Source organism: Lithobates pipiens, unplaced genomic scaffold, assembly GCF_037356315.1.
Source record: "Lithobates pipiens isolate NorthernLeopardFrog02 unplaced genomic scaffold, aLitPip1_a1.2 Scaffold_13, whole genome shotgun sequence".
Taxonomy (NCBI): domain Eukaryota; kingdom Metazoa; phylum Chordata; class Amphibia; order Anura; family Ranidae; genus Lithobates; species Lithobates pipiens.
The window spans coordinates 540,992,446-541,012,257 of record NW_027507718.1 but is presented as its reverse complement, the minus strand read 5'-3'; the positions used below and the strand labels follow the sequence as shown (position 1 = coordinate 541,012,257).

At 51.1% G+C, this 19,812-nt stretch overlaps 1 protein-coding gene across 4 annotated transcripts in view; it reads right to left on the bottom strand.

Annotated features, from left to right (window-relative positions):
* Positions 1–19,812, bottom strand: part of LOC143975773 (retinol dehydrogenase 11-like) — a 169,464-nt gene that overhangs the window by 55,896 nt on the left and 93,756 nt on the right. For 2 of the 4 annotated variants that reach the window (XM_077478296.1, XM_077478295.1), the window contains exons 4-6: positions 12,524–12,715; positions 10,921–11,030; positions 8,899–9,610 (exon numbers count right to left, since the gene is read on the bottom strand). The exons of the other annotated variants lie outside the window; for them this stretch is intronic. In XM_077478296.1, coding sequence (XP_077334422.1) covers positions 9,416–9,610; positions 10,921–11,030; positions 12,524–12,715 — 497 coding nt within the window. In that variant the 3' untranslated portion in view covers positions 8,899–9,415. Of the gene's footprint in view, positions 1–8,898; positions 9,611–10,920; positions 11,031–12,523; positions 12,716–19,812 lie in introns of those variants that run through there. 4 annotated transcript variants of the gene reach the window in all.

The following is a 19,812-nucleotide window of genomic DNA, read 5'->3' as shown; positions in this document are numbered from 1 at the left end:
GGGAGCACAGTGCCAGAGGGAACACAGTCCAGGGGAGCACAGCCCAGGGGAGCACAGTGCGAGAGGGAGCGCAGTCCAGGGGAGCACAGTGCCAGAGGGAGCACAGTCCAGGGGAGCACAGTGCCAGAGGGAGTGCAGTCCAGGGGAGCCCAGCCCAGGGGAGCACAGCCCAGGGGAGCACAGTGCCAGAGGGGGCACAGTCCAGGAATGTACGGTGCCATAGGGAGCACAGTCCAGGGGAGCTAAGTGTCTGAAGGAGCACAGCGCAGGGGAGCACAGTGCACGAGGAAGCAAAGCTCAGGGAGCACAGTGCCAGAGGGAGCACAGTGCCAGAGTGGGTGCAATAGAGAGCACAGCCCAGCCCAGGGGAGCGAAGTGTCAGAGGGAGTACAGTCCAGGGGAGCACAGTCCAGGGGGAGCACAGTCCAGAGAGATCACAGTCCAGGGGAGCACAGTTCAGAGGGAGCACAGTGCCAGAGGAAGCACAGTCCAGGGGAACACAGTCCAGGGGAACACAGTCCAGGGGAACACAGTCCAGGGGAGCATAGTGCCAGAGGAAGCACAGTCCAGGGGAGCACAGTGCCTGAGGGAGCCCAGACCAGGGGGGCTCAGTGCCATAGGGATCACAGTCCATGTAAGAGCAGTACCATAGGGAGCACAGTGCCATAGGGAGCACAGCCCAGGGGAGAGCAGTGCCAGAGGGATCACAGCCCAGGGAGCACAGTGCCAGAGGGAGCAAAGCCCAGGGGAGTGCAGTGACAGAGGAAGCCCAGCCCAGGGGAGCACAGTGCCAGAGGGAGCACAGTCCAGGGGAACACAGCCCAGTGAAGTGCAGTTCAAGAGGAAGTACAGTGCCTTAAGGAGCACAGCCCAGGGGGAGCCCTGTGCCAGAGGAGCTCAGTATAGGGGAGCAGAGCCCAGGGAAGTGCAGTGCAAGAGGATGCACAGCCCAGGAATGTATGGTGCCACAGGGAGTACAGTCCAAGGGAGCATAGTCCAGTGGAACTCAGCCCAGGGGAGCATGGTGCCAGAGGGAGCACAGCCCAGGAGATTGCTGTCCAGGGGAGCAGAGTCTAGGGATGTACGTGCCATAGGGAGCACATCCCAGGGGATTGCTGTCCAGGGGAGCACAGCCAAAAGGGAGAGCAGTGCCACATGAGCACAGTCCAGGGGAGCACAGTGTCAGAGGAAGCACAGGCCAGGGATTACGGTGCCATAGGGAGCACAGCCCAGGGGAGCACAATGCAAGAGGGAGCCCAGTCCAGGGGAGCACAGCTCAGTGGGAGCCCAGTCCGGGGGAGCACAGCTCAGTGGGAGCCCAGTCCGGGGGAGCACAGCTCAGTGGGAGCCCAGTCCGGGGGAGCACAGCTCAGTGGGAGCACAGCTCAGTGGGAGCCCAGTCCGGGGGAGCACAGCTCAGTGGGAGCCCAGTCCAGGGGAGCACAGCTCAGTGGGAGCCCAGTCTGGGGGAGCACAGTGCCAGAGGGAGCACAGCCTAAGGAAGCGCAGTGCCATAGAGAGCACAGTCCAGGGGAGCATGGTGCAAGAGGGAGCACAGTCAACGGGAGTATGGTGCCAGAGGTGGCACAGCCCAGGGGATTACTGTCCAGGGGAGCACAGCCCAGGGGAGCGCAGTGCCACAGGGAGCACAGTCCAGGGATTTATGGTGCCATAGGGAGCACAGCACAGGGGGAGCACATTGCCAGAGGGAGCCCAGTCCAGGGGAGCGCAGTATTGTATGGAGCACAGTGCCATAGGGAGCCCAGCCCAGGGAGTATAGCCCAGGGGAGCGCAGTGCCAGAGGGAGCCCAGCCCAGGGAAGCACAGCCCAGGGGAGCACAGTGCCAGAGGGAGCCCAGCCCAGGGCAGCACAGTGCCAGAGAGAGCACAGTCCAGGGGAGCACAGTGCCATAGGCAGCACAGTGCCAGGGGGAGCACAGCCCGAGGAAGCACAGTGCCATAGGGAGCACAGTCCAGGGGAGCATAGTCCAGGGGAGCATGGTGCCAGAGGGAGCACAGCCCAAGGGATTGCTGTCCAGGGGAGCACAGCTCATGGGAGCACAGTGTCAGAGGAAGCCCAGTCCAGGGGAGCCAAGTGCCAGAGGGAGCACAGTGCCCGAGGGAGCACAGTCCACGGGAGCTCAGTGCCAGAGGGAGCACAGCCCAGAGGAGCGCAGTCCAGGGGGAGTGCAGTCCTAGAGGGAGCCCAGTCCAGAGGAGCGCAGTGCCAGAGAGAGCACAGTCCAGGGGAGCACAGTGCCAGAGAGAGCACAGTCCAGGGGAGCGCAGTGCCAGAGGGAGTATTGCCAGGGGAGCACAGTCCAGGGGGAGCACAATGCCTGAGGGAGCGCAGCCCAGGGGAGTGCAGTCCCAGAGGGAACCCAGTCCAGGGGAGCACGGTGCCAGAGGGAGTGTAGCCCAGGGGAGCTCACTGCCATAGGGAGCACAGCTCAAGGGAGCTCACTGCCATAGGGAGCCCAGTCCAGAGGGAGCATAGTTCAGAGGGAGCGCTGTAATGTAGGGAGCACAGTGCCAGAGGGAGTCCAGCCCAGAGGAGCACAGCCCAATGAAGCGCAGTTCCACAGTCCACGGAGCACAGTGCCATAGGGAGCACAGCCCAGGAATGTACGGTGCCATAGGGAGCACAGTCCAGGGGAGCACGGTGCCAGAACGAGCACAGTCTGGGGGAGCACAGTGCCAGAACGAGCACAGCTCAGGGCAGCACAGGGCCAGAGGGAGCACAGTCCAGGGCAGCACAGGGCCAGAGGGAGCACAGTCCAGGGCAGCACAGGGCCAGAGGGAGCACAGTCCAGGGGAGCACAGGGCCAGAGGGAGCACAGCTCAAGGCAGCACAGGGCCAGAGGGAGCACAGTCCAGGGCAGCACAGGGCCAGAGGGAGCACAGTCCAGGGCAGCACAGGGCCAGAGGGAGCACAGTCCAGGGCAGCACAGGGCCAGAGGTAGCACAGTCCAGGGGAGCACAGGGCCAGAAGGAGCACAGTCCAGGGGAGCACAGGGCCAGAGGGAGCACAGTCCAGGGGAGCGCAGTATTGTAGGGAGCACAGCGCAGGGAAGAGCAGTGCCAGAGGGAGCCCAGTCAAGGGGGAGCACAGCTCAGGGCAGCTCAGTGCCAGAGGGAGTATAGTAGAGGGGAGCACAGTCCAGGAATGTAGGGTGCAATCGGGAGCACAGAATATATATTAGTCACAAAACAAAAAAGCATAGATTTTTTTTTACCATAGTGGAATATTATAGTGATGCAAGTCCTCCCCTGATCAATGGTTTTACCAGGAGGGTCAGGTTGTCAGGGACCCAACCAGGGACCTTTAAGGCAGGGAAAAGGGGCAGCTGCCCTGGGCCCTGTCATTGTTGTGGGGTCCAAAGCAGCCGCCTCATACTTGGCAACTATCCCAGTTTAAATTCCCTCTTGAGGTTTTAGTCCCGCGCTGTGTCCTGATGGTCAGTGTAAACCAGGGGTGCCCAACCAGTGGCCCGGGGGCCACATATGGCCCGCAACCTCATGTTCTGGGATAGCGGGTTGCCAAGCCCAGACCGTAGCTTGCTGACCCGCCATCCCAGAGCATCAGTGTTTTGAATGAAGCTGGCGGTGGAGGAAGCAAGCGGCTGTAGAGCAGAGCCGCATAAGCCGATGCTTCCTGTATAGCACCGGCTAATGTCACAGGTGGAGTGATGAGCGATGGAGTGATGAGCGATGGAGCGATGGAGTGATGAGCGATGGAGTGATGAGCGATGGAGTGATGAGTGATGAGCGATGGACTGATGGAGTGACCAAATGCATCCGCCTGGGACAGGAACAGCCAGCAATACCTGAATGAAACACTTATCAATTTATTACTAAAATCACAGTATATTTATGGGCATATCTGTCTGCAGTGGTTACTGGTCTACTTTCAAACTGATCCACAGGTGCAGCACAGTGCGCCTGCGGGTGACCTGCACCAAGCCATAGGCTTCTGTTATTATCTGCAGGTTTGGTGCGCTTTCAGAAAGTGCATCACACCTGCAGGATATAATAGGATTGTATGGCAAAGTGCAGCTAACCCACAGGAAAGCCACAGTTGCACTACGCTGCACACGCGGTGCTGGTAAACCGCAGCAAAATCAATGTGAAAGCAGCCTTGGGCCCCTTTCACATGATCGGTCCCACCCCTTTCGGACCCTCCATTCACCTCTATGGAGAGGCAGATGTAATGTTCATTTACACCCACCTACCTCCAATCCAATCCGCTAAAAAATAAAAAACACAACACAGAAGGAAATCCGTCCCCGTCCATCTGATCGGATCAGAGGGCCCCATAAAGTAGAGCGGACTGTGTCTATTCTGCATATGTGGAGTGGACACGGACCTGTCAAATGACCCCTCATTGTGGCCCACAACCATTACCATGTCGCTTAAGTGGCCCTCTCTCTTCAAAAGGTTGGGCACCCCTGGTGTAAACCCATATTACATTAGTGGTCGGTGTAAATCCCTATTACATTGGTGCTCAGTGTAAACCCCTATTACATTAGTGGTCAACGTAAACCCCTATTACATTAGTGGTCGGTGTAAACCCCTATTACATTAGTGATCAGTGTAAACCCATATTACATTAGTGGTCGGTGTAAACCCATATTACATTAGTGGTCAGTGTAAACCCCTATTACATTAGTGGTCAGTGTAAACCCCTATTACATTAGTGGTCAACGTAAACCCCTATTACATTAGTGATCAGTGTAAACCCATATTACATTAGTGCTCGGTGTAAACCCATATTACATCAGTGGTCAGTGTAAACCCATATTACATTAGTGGTCAGTGTAAACCCATATTACATTAGTGGTCAGGGTAAACCCCTCTTACATTAGTGGTCAGTTTAAAACCCTATTACATTAGTGGTCAGTGTAAATCCCTATTACATTGGTGGTCAGTGTAAATCCCTATTACATTCTTGGTCAGTGTAAATCCCTCTTACATTAGTGGTCAGTTTAAAACCCTATTACATTAGTGGTCAGTGTAAATCCCTATTACATTGGTGGTCAGTGTAAATCCCTCTTACATTAGTGGTCAGTTTAAAACCCTATTACATTAGTGGTCAGTGTAAATCCCTATTACATTGGTGGTCAGTGTAAATCCCTATTACATTGGTGGTCAGTGTATATCCCTATTACATTGGTGGTCAGTGTATATCCCTATTACATTGGTGGTCAGTGTAAATCCCTATTACATTGGTGGTCAGTGTAAATCCCTATTACATTGGTGGTCAGTGTAAATCCCTATTACATTGGTGGTCAGTTTAAACCCAAATATACAATGTAATACATATACTATACCTAAAAGATCAGGTGCATCAGACTAAAGATGCAACAGGAAGTGAGATTCAGAGAGAAATTGTTCAAAATAGCCAGAGAACCTATAAAGAGCATAATAGTATACGCATGTCAATGCATGCCGCCACAAGCAAATAAAATTATATATATATATATATATATACACACACACAACGTGCGCCATCTGCATTCCTACGTAGAAAAGAAGTCCAGCCGTCTCACCTTAGAAATGTTTTTATTATTATTAATAACGCCCATGGGGATGATATGAAGCAGTGCAGATGATATTTGTACCCATCAACATACGGGGGGGGGGGGGGGGGGGGGTTCTAAGTCATTTTCTAGCAAAAAAAAATACTGAATTAAATAAAATAAAAAAAGTGTCAGAAAAATATAAAAATAAAATTATTATTATTATATTACAGGATTTATATAGCGCCAATAGTTTGCGCAGCGCTTAACTTCATATGTAAACTGCCAATTTTAGAAAATGTTTGAACCAGATAAATAGGAACAAAAAATGTGAACAGTTATAATTAAAAATATTTATGTGATATCAAGTCCTTTACAATATATATATATATATTTTTTTTTTTACATACTGTCCCCAGTGCAGTACATCGTCACCATGTGGCTGGTGTGGTCAGGGGCACTGGCTGGTGACAGTACAAAGAAAAAAATAAATAATAAAAATAATTTTTTTCAATTTTTTTTATTTATATTTTATTACATTTTTTTTTTTTACATTTTTTTTTATTTTATTACATTTTTTTTTTTGGGGTAACACACTATGACCAGAGCAATATAATGTGACCATAGTAACATTGTACTACTCTATTTTTATTTTTTTACACATTACGATTGCTTTTAGCAGGGGTTTACCCAAGCCATTTTACTGAACAATTTGTTGCTTCTTAAAGTGGAGGGCCACCCAAAAATAAAAAAATAAAATAAAAATGCATTACCGTATATACTCGAGTATAAGCCGAGATTTTCAGCCTCTTTTTTGAGGCTGAAAGTGCCCCCCTCGGCTTATACTCGAGTCATCGCTGTCTGACTGCTCGATCAGCGTATCGAGCAGACAGACGGCGGACATACTACAATTTGAAAGCCGCGCCTCCGCCTCCGCCTGTGATAGGCGGAACACTGAATTTCCCAGCAGCCTGTGTTCCGCCTATCACGGACATAGTCTCATCCTCGTCCGTAGTACGAGGATGAGACGATGTCCGTGATAGGCGGAACACAGGCTGCTGGGAAATTCAGTGTTCCGCCTATCGGAGGCGGAGGCGCGGCTTTCGAATTGTAGTATGGCCGCCGAGGCGCCGACGAAGAGCGGCGATCCTGGCAAGGCACGGGACGGGACGGAGGCAAGGCACGGCACGGGACGGGACGGAGGCAAGGCACGACACGGGACGGAGGCAAGGAGGCAAGGCATGGCACGGGACGGAGGCAAGGAGGCAAGGCACGGGACGGAGGCTCGGGACACAGGTAGGCTGGACACACACACACACGGATGGATGGATGGAGACACACACACACAGGGATGGATGGATGGATGGAGACACACACACACACAGGGATGGATGGATGGATGGAGACACACACACACAGGGATGGATGGATGGATGGAGACACACACACACAGGGATGGATGGATGGATGGACACACACACACACAGGGATGGATGGATGGATGGACACACACACACACAGGGATGGATGGATGGATGGACACACACACACACAGGGATGGATGGACGGACACACAGGGATGGACGGACACACAGGGATGGACGGACACACAGGGATGGACGGACACACACACAGGGATGGACAGGCATGTCTCACCCTCGGCTTATACACGAGTCAATAAGTTTGCCAGTTTTTTTGGGGGTAAATTGGGGGCCTCGGCTTATATTCGGGTCGGCCTATACTCGAGTATATACGGTAATAATCTTTAAAAAAAATTAAAAATAAAATTTAACTTACCTGAAACCGCTGTTGACAGGCAGTCTTCCTAATCTGCCTCTCCCTATTCCGCTGCGCTTCCTCCTCTTCGGCGAGCAGGCCCCGTTGTCTTCTGTGACATGTGTGTGTCCCAGAAAACAACGGGGGCATTCGCAAAGCGCCGCGTGACTCGCACATGCGCAGTAGGAAGCGGGCAGTGAAGCCGCAAGGCTCCACTGCCTGTTCCCCTTCGTTAAGACGGCGGCGCCGGCTGCCGGATCGGCCTCGGGGGGGGGGGGGGGGGGGGGCGACATCGCTGGCTCCCTGGACAGGTAAGTATCCTTATTAAAAGTCAAATTTTAAAAAATCTTGGCCGGAACGCCCCTTTAAGTAAGGGAGTGGCTCCCTCTAGTGTCCCTTTTGCTGTTAACGCTGTTAGAACTTTCTATTCTGAGAGACAACACTGTGAAGCATTTAGGGAAAATGTAGTCCAATGTTCCAGTGACTCATATGTTTAAACCATTCAAGGAACTACCTACCCACAATGCCCCACTTACCTACTCACGAGGCCAAGCCACCGAACAGCCTGCTGGGTAAGCACATGTAAGGGACAGGCGTGGCGCGTTTTTTCGCTCTCTCTCTGGGACGCCATTAAAGACCTGCCTGCAGGGAGCCGTGGACGTGTGACCGACGGACTGCGGCCTGTGAGGCGCGGTGTCGTGTGGCCTCTAAGGTGTTCCCGGAACACAGCGTGCTGGATCAGCGTGTGTATGGAACTCGGAGAGCCCAAGACTTCTTAACCTTTCCTGCATCACAGTGACCGGGACCTCTGAAAGAGCAGCGCGGGGTGACGGCGACAGCCAGGAGCGGGACTGAGATATCCCAAGCGGAGCAGTACAAGCGTCTGGGCCTTGTGTGGTGAGCGGGCACTCGCCCAGATTGATATAATACTTTGGTCGCTGTATAAACCAGTTCCAGAAGGCTGGTGGGACCTGTAGTCCCGCATAAGCACTCCCAGTTGTTCATAGACTTTGTGCAGCGAGGCCTCAGCGCCCGGTTCCTCTGCACTACAGAGTTAGCGTTGCGTTACACCCTCCAGTAAGGAAGAAGTTCTACAAGTGCCTTATATAACCAACCACTCAGTTATATGACGTCATATGATGTCCACCCGGATTGATGAGAGGCTCGCCCAGCCGCCATCTTGTTATAGGCCCGGCAGGAAGTGGTTAAAACTAGTGAATGTGCGCTTGTTTGCACCCCTCGTATATCCAGGGGAGACCCAGCTTTAGACATAATAAGCTCCTCCTCCCATGCATATCTCTCTCATCATACACCGGATTGGCCCGGAAAAAAGGAAGGTTTCTCATAGTGTAGCTAATTTATCACAGTCTGCTTCCTGAAGACGTCATTGGGACGAAACGCGTCGAGACTGAGCTTCTGGGTAGTGAGGGTTTAGCATACACGCTACCTGTGTTTATGTATAACCGGAAATGACTTGACATCCCATATATTTCTAATTATTATTGTTCCCATTTTTTCGTTCGTATTTGTCCGGATCACATATTTTGTGAATTGGTAGTTTATATGTTCTTGAAGTTAATAAAAATTGTTTTAAATATTTCAATTTATATTATATTTTATATTTATTTAAGTACATGATCTATACAGTTTGGTTATTGTGTGTGTTTAATTGGTAACCATTAGCACCCCCTATATTTCACATCGCCATAACAAAAACATGCCGGATGACCCGAGTCCCGAGCTCCGGGGTTAGATCTTTTTCTTATACACATTGGGGGGAGGGGTATGAAATGCTCGAATGATCGTTGCACGAATGTGACCAACCGTCCACACAGCTGTATTCTGAGTAATATGAATGTCTCCTGTGATCGTCAGCGCCATCTAGTGGCCATAGTGCATTCATTGATGTATTATGGCCAATAGATGGCTCCCTACGATCATAGTAATGGTTGAGGTGAGAGAGGTCCTCATGTAACAAGGACAGAGGAGTAATCCTGGTGAATGGGGGGGGGGGGGGGGGGTGTATGCAGAGCTCGGGGGGGGGGGGGTCACAGTAGCCTTCAGCTTTTAGCCCTGAGTTATGACTTTTCCAGATACGAGATTGCTTGTGTTGGTCACCATCATTGTCCAGGTCCACCAATCCGGTTGGTTGCAGCCTCACTCGCCTCCCACAGCTTCTTGTTGACAGCCGGATCCCGAGCCTTCTTCGAGGGAAGTTCAATCACACAGTCGCTGTCCACATACTGCCCATTCAGACCTTCGGCCTCCTCCGACACTGCACAGAATATGGTGCTGGCCGCCCCCTCCTCCGCTGACTACCATGGGGGGGAGACAAAAGGAGAGTGAGTGGGGACATTATAGATCAGGATGAGATGGGACGGAGAATGGAGGGGGTGAGACGAGATGGAGAATGGTGGAGGGGAGACAGGACTGAGAATGGAGGGTGTGAGATGGTACCAGGAACGGAGGGGGTAAGGATGGTCTGGGGGAACACACGGAGTGAGATAGGATGGGGTGTGATGGGACAAGAAGGGAGGTGGTAAGATGGGACGGGGAACAGAGGAGGTAAGACACGACGGGGAATGGAGGGAGATGAGATGGGGACAAGGAATGGAGGGGGTGTGAGGGCACAAGAATGGGAGGTGGTAAGATGAGATGGGGAATGGAGAAGGTGAGATGGGACGGGGAACGGAGGAGGCGAAATGGGACGGGGAACGGAGGAGGCGAAATGGGACCGGGAAGGGAGGAGGCGAAATGGGACCGGGAAGGGAGGAGGCGAAATGGGACCGGGAAGGGAGGAGGCGAAATGGGACCGGGAAGGGAGGAGGCGAAATGGGACCGGGAAGGGAGGAGGCGAAATGGGAACGGGAACGGAGGAGGCGAAATGGGACTGGGAACGGAGGAGGCGAAATGGGACCGGGAACGGAGGAGGCGAAATGGGACCGGGAACGGAGGAGGCGAAAGGGGACCGGTAATGGAGGAGGCGAAATGGGACCGGTAATGGAGGAGGCGAAATGGGACCGGGAACAGATGAGGCGAAAGGGGACCGGGAATGAAGGTGGCGAAAGGGGACCGGTAATGGAGGAGGCGAAATGGGACCGGTAATGGAGGAGGCGAAATGGGACCGGTGACCTATCATATATGGTCCCCCATCGGATAGCGGGGGGGGGGGGGGGGACAGCACAGTACACAGCACAAACAGATTCCGAAAATAGCCAAGGATGAACGGCGCCTGTGCCATGAGTCCAGGTTCTATCCCCACCATCCAAGTGGACATAGAGTAGGAATAAAAAAGAGCCGAGCCCGAAGCGTGGCGAGCGAAGCTCGCCCGCGAGGGGCCCTCTAATTTTCCGAAGCTTCTTCTTCAGACACTATATGATGGCAGGACACTATCTGCCAGAACACCGGGAATGGAGGAGGCGAAATGGGACCGGGAATGGAGGAGGCGAAATGGGACCGGGAATGGAGGGAGTTGAGACAGGATGAGGAACAGAGAGATGAGATGGGACGAGGAATGAAGCAGGTGAGATGGGACAGGGAATGAAGGGGGCAAGACAGCCAGAAAACAGGGTGGATCTCATATCAGAAATATATATAGAAGATGGAAATCAGAGACTCCACCAACCTTGAAGAAGAAGATTCCGATGATGTTGAAGACGACTCGGTATAACAGGTTGTAGTAGCGCATGGTCTCCGTCATCACAATGCCGGGATTAACGCTGGTCACCGTCACACCTGAATTCATATCACATCGTCATTTAGAATTATCAACATTTTGTATCAATATTGATTATTCTCTATATTACTTTCTCCATATTGTGCCACAGGGATGACTATACAGGTACATTTATTTGCTAATTCCCTCTAGCGTTCTCTAGAATTGTTACATTGTATCTCAAAATAAGTATTTCTTATGCCCCCAACTCCATCTAGTGGCCATAATGTAGTATTTTGTGACCACTCAGAATAAAATAACACTTCTTGTTGCCCAGTTCACACAGAACCAATGTACATGTGGAGTCTCCGGATGAATAATCGGAGTTCCCGGCTATGAGACACACATACATATCAATGTACAGAGTGGCCCCACCTGCAGGCAGCCCCACCCTCCTTTAGGCTGATGGAACACTTGCATTCCTGTTACAGTGAGTATTCGCCATCTCCAGGATCACTATGCAGGAAAGATGCCGGGTTGCTCGCTTGCTGCTGAAAACGCTCCAAAATGTAAATTTACCAGCGAGAGAGCGACGCCTTGCTCATCCTGATGCACATACAGGCCGGTGGCCAGTTTACTGCCCCGTGTGTCCTCTAAATGTGTCACAAGTGTGACATCAGCCTTAAAGATAAAGTAACATGCCAGAACAGACCAGAGGTGCTCAAGGTCGCCTAAGACCCCCAGTGTGTGTCCACTTAAGGTAGCTGAATGTCAAGGGCTGGAGACCCCAGTATGTGTCCAGTCAAGGTCGACGAAAGTCAAGGTCGACTAAGACCCCCAGTGTGTGTCCGTTCAAGGTCGCTGAAGGTTTAGGTCACTTAAAAGACCCAGAAGACACCTCGTGTGTGTCCATTCAAGATTGCTGAAGGTCCAGGCCACTTAAGATCCCTGAAGACCCCCAGTCAAGGTCGCTCAAGGTCCCTGAAGACCTCCAATGTGGGCCCATTCAAATTAGCTGAAGGCCTAGGTCACTGAAGCCCTCCAGTGTGTGTTCACTCAAGATTACTGAAGACCCCTAGTGTGTGTCCATTCAAGGTAGCTGAATGTCAAGGTCGCTGAAGACCCCCAGCATTTGTCAACTCAATATCGTAGAAGGTCAAGATAGATAAAGGTCCCTGAAGACCCCCAGTGTGTGTCCACTTAAAATCGCTGAAGGTCAAGGTCACTTAAGGGTCGCTTTAGATCTACAGTATGTGTCCACTCAAGGACGCTGAAGATTAAGGTCACTGAAAATCCCCAGTGTGTGTCCATTCAAGATCGCTGAATGTCCAGGCCACTTAAGATCCCTGAAGACCCCCAGTGTGTGTCCAGTCAAGGTTGCTCAAGGTCTCTGAAGACCCCCCCCACCTAGATTCTTTTTTTTACATTTTTTTGTATCAATCTTATTTTGATCAATTTTTTTTAGTTTAATGTCCCGACCTTTAGCAGTTATACCAGTGACCTGGAAAGTAATTACTACTTTATCAGTGCCCCCTCCTGCCCACCAGCCTGCCCCATGGGGGGCGTCACTCACCAGTGGTCTTCAGCCTCTCAGCCAGCTCTCTGGCACAGATGACGTTCATGAGTTTGGTGGAGTTGTAGGTTTCGTAAACTTTGTGTTTCTCCATGTTCTTCCCGTACAGGTTGCTGATGTCTATAAAGCCCAGGGTGTGCATGAAGGAAGCCAGGAAGACGATGCGGCTGGGTGCCGAACGTTTCATAAGATCTGCAGAGGAGGCAGAATACAGACAGTTATATGAATGTCAAGGCCCTGAACTCTCATCACTATGTCCCAAAAATATCCTATATGTAATCGAGAGGTAAAATCACTTAAAAGGCAACTCCACTTTGGTGGGAAAAAAATAAATCAAACATAGTTAGGAATTAGACCCCTCCCATTGAGAAATCAGACCCTCCCATTAAAAAAATCTAATCCTCCCAATTAGGAATTAGAACCCTTCCATTCAGGAAACAGACCCCCTCCATTCAGGAAACAGACCCTCCCCCATTCAGGAAACAGACCCCCCCCCATTGAGAAATCAGACCCCCAGAGATCATCTGGGCTGGACGGCTTAAGTAGGCAGGACTGATGAGCAGGATATCATCAACAGGCGAATATGAAGCTGGCACTGAGCAGACAGCTGAGCGGCCAGCTCAGAGAAGGAAGGGCTAAGCCCAGCCCTGACAATACCCCCTCCTCAATGACTTTTCTCCCTCGGAAGACCACCAGGCTTGAGGGAAAACGTCTATGGAAATCGAGGAGGATAGGGGCATGTACACCCGAGGATGAGCCCCAAGAGCGTTCCTCCAGACTGTACCCTTTCCAATGCACAAGGTACTGTATGCGGCCACGGAACCTACGGGAGTCAACAATGGACTGTACTTTATACTCTTCATGGTTCTCAACCTGTACAGGGTGAGGACGAGGCACTGAGGTGGTAAAGCGGTTGCAGACCAAAGGATTTAATAAGGAGACATGAAATACATTTGAGATACGCACATTAGAAGGAAGGTCTAATGCGTAATCCACTAGGTTTATCCTGCGAAGAATACGGAAAGGCCCAATAAACCGAGGTGCGAACTTCAGTGAGGTTGCAAGATGAAAGCCAGACCCTGTCCCCAATCTGGTAGGAAGTCATTAGCAGGCGTCTGCGGGCAGCATGGAGTCTGTACCTATCATTAGCATGACGCAAAGCCTCCTGGACTTGTACCCAAGTGGAACGAAGTCCACAGAGATTCTCCTTTAATGCAGGAATACTCTGCGGAACAAACGAGTCAGGCAACATGGAAGATTGGAAACCATAGTCCACCATAAATGGGGACAATCTGGAAGCAGAATTCAAGGCAATATTAGGAGCAAACTCCACCCACGGTAAGAGGTCTGACCAGTTGTTATGATGGTCAGAAATATAGCAATGTAGGAATTGCTCCAAGTACTGATTGGCTCGTTCTGCGGCCCCATTAGACTGCGGGTGATGCACAGAGGAGAAAGCAGGCTGAATTCCCAACTGTGCACAAAAAGACTCGCCAGAACTGGGGAGACAAACTGACTGCCCCTATCCGAGACAATCACCTTGGGTAGCCCATGTAAGCGAAAGATCTCCGGAGCAAAAATGGTAGCCAACTCCTTAGAAGTTGGCAGCTTCTTTAGTGGAATACAATGAGACATTTTCAAGAACCGGTCAACCACCATAAGGATAACTGTTGCCCTGGGAGTTGGGTAACTCCACAATTAAATTCATAGACAGGTGGGTTCAGGGCCTCTCTCCATTGGGTATGGGTTGTAGGAGGCCCACTGGAAGGTGTTGTGGAGTCTTACTCCGAGCACACACAGAACAGGCAGCTACGAAGGCAGTAACATCAGCACGTAGACTAGGCCACCAGAATTGTCCCAAAAGAGTTGATTCTTCCCAGGGTGGCCAGCAGCCTTGGGAGAATGGTAAGTCTGGAGCACTGCAGTACGGAGACTCTCTGGGACAAATCAGCACTCACAAGGTTTCTCAGGAGGAGCATGGACCCGAGCAGCAAGAATTTTAGTCATCCAAAGGAGAAGTGAGACTGGTGTGATCCGTAGCCACAATACGATCAGGAGGAATCACAGCAACCAGAACTGACTTCATCTTGGAAGTGGAGGAAAATTGTTGTGACAAAGCGTCAGCCCTTACATTCTTAGTACCGGGTAAGAATGAGACAATGTAATTGAGACTAGACAGGAAAAGACCCCATCATTTCCTTCTGGGAGAGAGTCGCTTAGCCTCAGATAAGAATGTGAGATTCTTATGGTCAGTAAGAATAAGAACAGGCACAGTGGTACCTTGGAGGAGATGTCTCCATTCTTTCAGGGCTAAAATGATCACCAACAGCTCTCTGCCACCAATCTCATAATTGCACTCCGCAGGTGACAATTTCTTGAAAAAGTAGCCACAACGATGCATAGCGCTCTCAGAAGTAGGGCGTTGAGACAGAGGGGTGCCAACTCCAGTCTCAGAAGCATCAACCTCAAGGATAAAAGGTAACGTAGGATCAAGATGTGCCAACACAGGCAGCCTTGAGACTCTCAAAGGCCTTAATGGACTCCGGATACCAACACTGTGGGTTACCATCTTTTCTGGTCATATCAGTCAGGGGCTTGACCAGAGACGAGACGTCACTAATAAACTTCCGATAATAGTTGGCAAAGCCAAGAAAATGCAGACGACGCAAAGTTTCTCTGGGTCCATCAAAAAACCTGCAGTAGAAATGAAATAAACCCTGGAATTTAACCTGTTCATGTTGGAATTCACACTTCTCCAATTTACAATAGAGATTGTTCTCTCTTAGTTTCTGAAGCACACGACAGACATCTGTGTGGTGGCTCTCCAGGGATTTGGAAAATATGAGGATATCATCGAGATAAACCACCACACATAACTGCAACAAATCTCAGAGGACATTGTTAATAATTTCCTGGAAAACTGCCGGGGTGTTACAAAGGCCAAAAGGTATTATGGGGTACTCTTAATGGCCTGTTCTGGTATTAAACGTAGTTTTCTACTCGTCGCCCTCCTTAATCCTCACAAGATTGTTTGCCCCTCTCAAATCAAGCTTCAAATGCTCCCTTGAGACAGGCAAATAACTCTGTAATCAACGGAATCGGATAGGCATTCTGAAACGATTGAGACCCCTATAATCAATACAAGGTCTCAGTTCACCATTCTTCTTCTTCACAAAGAAGAAACCAGCACCAGCAGGAGACGAGGATTTGCAGATGAAACCCCGAGAAAGTACATCTGCAACATACTCCTCCATGGCCTTATCCTTCAAAACCGACAAAGGGTAAACCCGGCCACGAGGAGGTATGGCACCAGGTTGAAGGTCAATTATGCAATCATATGTCCGGTGTGGAGGCAAACTACCGGCTTGACCTTTGTCAAAGACATCGCTAAAATCACGGTACTCCTCTGGCAGGAAGGAGAGAGAAGAGGTGCACAGGACTTTGCCTACCTTCAGGAAGCATGTCTTACTGCATTGTGATGACCAGGAGAGAACCTCAGCACGGAGCCAATCAAAAGAGGGGTTGTGCCTCTGTAACCAAGGATAACCAATAACCAGCGGAAACTTGGGTGAGGAAATAACTTGGAATTGGATTATCTAATGGTGAAGAACCCCTACGGCCATGGACAACGGAACCGTCTCATGAGTCACATGGGCAGGCTGTAGAGGTCTCCCGTCAAGAGCCTCAATGGCAAAGTGCAGTGCTACGCAGCTGCAGCGGAATCGAGTGCTGCGAAACAAATGCAACATCAATGAACAGGCCTGCAGCCCCAGAGTCGATTAGAGCCTGTATCTCGATGGACGACTCAGCCCAAGAAAGGGTGACCAAAACCAGGGGCTTATCCTTCTGGATAACTGGGGACGAAACAACGCCACCTAAGGTCTGTCCATGACAGGACTTCACGGTTTGAGCATTCCCTGGACGGGTAGGACAAGACTTCAAGAAGTGTCCTACCTGGCCACAATAAAGGCACACTCTCTCCCTCCTCCTAAGGGTTTTCTCATCCGCAGAGAGACGCGGGAAGCCCAAGTGCATGGGTTCATCTTCACTGACCGACCCTCCCATTTAGGAATCAGACCCTTGCATTGAGAAATTAGACCCCTCCCATTGAGAAATTAGACCCCTCCCATTCAGACTCAGTCAGCAGAAAACAAACAGCTTATTTCTTCAGAGCAACAAGAGGTAGGGATCTGCTTCAAAGTCCCGGCAGTGAACATCGGTCTCCAGGAGGCGTCAGAGATTTAGAGTTGAATATCATTTTGAAGGTTACTTCAATATGTCTGACATAGAGAAAAGTCATTTTGCTGTGTATGCAGGGCCGGTGTTCTGACGAGAAGTATCCCCCCATCGGATAGCGCCCGCCCCCTATACTGCACAGGTGCAGCGCTTGCGCAGTACGGAGGACAAAGGAGATGCCGAAAGTCTCCGAAGATGAACAACGCCTGCGTACTTAATAGTACCTTCCTTTCACTCGCTCCCCATGTTGTAAAACAGCACTTTGTAACAGGGCCGCCCGCCACGCTTCACTTTTATTTTAACTCTATGTCTACTTGGATGGTGGGGCTTGAACCTGGACTGAGGGCAGAGGGAACTATTCAGAGCGCAGGCGCCGTTCATCTTTGGAGAGTTTTTGCTCCCACCATCCCTGTGCTGAGTTCCAGGGTCTGTACACCCCCGCTGTGCCCATTATGAGGGGTTCTCACCATCCCTGTGCTGAGTTCCCAGGTCTGTACACCCGCTGTGCCCATTATGAGGGGTTCCCACCATCCCTGTGCCGAGTTCCCGGGTCTGTACACCCGCTGTGCCCATTATGAGGGGTTCCCACCATCCCTGTGCTGAGTTCCCGGGTCTGTACACCCGCTGTGCCCATTATGAGGGGTTCCCACCATCCCTGTGCTGAGTTCCCGGGTCTGTACACCCGCTGTGCCCATTATGAGGGGTTCCCTCCATCCCTGTGCTGAGTTCCCGGGTCTGTACACCCGCTGTGCCCATTATGAGGGGTTCCCACCATCCCTGTGCTGAGTTCCTGGGTCTGTACACCCGCTGTGCCCATTATGAGGGGTTCCCACCATCCCTGTGCTGAGTTCCCGGGTCTGTACACCCGCTGTGCCCATTATGAGGGGTTCCCACCATCCCTGTGCTGAGTTCCCGGGTCTGTACACCCGCTGTGCCCATTATGAGGGTTAATTTTGTTTACTGAAAATCTTACAAACAACAACTTATATACAATAAAACCATAATAAATAAATAAAACATATTTACAAAATAATTGAATATGATTATACAAAACAAGAACATAATAAACGGTGCAAACCAAAAAGCATACAACATAATCCCTACGGGAGAGCCAGACTAAGGAACATCACCGTCACCATGCATGGAACCTTCTATAGAAACGGAGTGGGAACTGCCATTAGGGTAGTCGGGGCAGACGCTTCTTAGCCTGACTACTCCCTCTGCCGGGAGAACCAGCGCGCTTCGTTGCACCCTGACACTCCTCGTCCATAGAGGACGCTGAACTGAACGAGTCCCACTCATCATCATCATCATCTGACAGGACCTCAAACTTATTTTCTACATGCAAAACCTCAGGACTTAAGGTAACTGCACCTCTTTTCTTCCCCTTCCTTTTGCCCCTCTTCCTTTTATCCTCCAACCACTCCATATCATCCTTGGACAAATCAGAGTCAACAGCCTCCCCACACCTATCCTCCCCCCCACTCTCCCTTCCCTTATCTACCACCAGGCCAGCCTCTTCACCATCCACCCCACTCCTCTGCACCCCATGACCCATAACAGAGACCCTGCAGCGTCGGGGGAGGGGGACTGGCACCGCACTTGATGCACCAGCCTCAGCACCTCTTGCTGCCTCTGCAATTTTAGAAGACACAGAAGGATTGGACACATTCTTGGCAACTGAAACCTTACCCACAGACTGGGGAGACACAGACACATTGGGTATGGGCACAGACTGGGGAGACACATTGGGTATGGGCACAGACTGGGGAGACACAGACACATTGGGTATGGGCACAGACTGGGGAGACACAGACACATTGGGTATTGGCACAGACTGGGGAGACACATTGGGTATTGGCACAGACTCAGATAGACTCACAGGCCCTCCAGCTGCTGAGCTCTGAGCATACTCCAGACGGAAGAACTCTCTCATGAGCTCAGGCTTGTTGTGCATTGCCTCAGGACACTGACTGTAAGGATGCCCCACTGCATTGCACAGATTACACCTTATAATATTACAGTCCTTTGCCAAATGCCCTATACCCTGACACAGAGAGCACTTCATCACTGGACAGGAGGATGCAAGATGCCCTTTATCTCCACATTTATTGCAGAGCTTTGGCTGGCCCGGGTAGAAGATGGTCAGCCTGTCCCTCCCCAGGAAAGCTGAGGATGGCAGATGCTGCACAACATTATCAATAACCTTTAGTTTCAGCTGCACAGACCATCCCCCTGTCCATATTCCCCCATCCTCCAAAATCTTTCTCAGGGGGCTCAGGACGTCCCCATACCTCCTCAACCATACAGTCAGATCCCCTTGTGGTATGGATTCATTGTGCACAAGTATTGTCACCATTTTAATGAGGGGCTGGCGTGATATAAGTTTGGGGATGAGCCCTTTCCAGTCCGGCAGGCCCCTACACACGTGTTCAAACTTCTCCCAAAATATGTCCAAAGACTCGGGACGGATAAAGGACAAATCATATTCATAGGAACCTGCCATTCACAGGAACAGCCGCTGTGCCTGGTCCAGGCAAAGTCTCTGTATTGTCCATGGACCTCTCTGCAGACTGAAGCTGACAGTTATTAGCAGATGTTATTGATTGCAGTACATTGTCTATAGGTCTGGGCTGACTGTCTGTAGCACTACAACCCTCAGCAGGCCCATTGTCATTAAAGTTCCCCCCATGCTGCACACACACAGTACCTGCACCTGCTCTCTCCACAGGTCTTTCTTCCACAGGGCTGGGAACGGTGTCCATCTTCTCCTCACCTTCCTGGGGAGCTGAATCTGAACTGGACTCCAGTTTGTTGATCGCATCCAACATGTCAGAACCTTCATCCTCCTGCTCAGATGTTCCACATTGCTGGGGGGGGAAGGGGACAGAGGCCTCCGCCATTGAGGGCTCAGCAGATGTCTGAGGTGTTGAAGAGCTGGGCTCATCCTCCGGGCCCACTTTCTCACTCTCTGCTGACTCCGACTTTACTTGCATCTCCTCACTGGTGGGATCACCTTCCATGCAGGAAGCGGCTCCTCTCCTCATGCGATT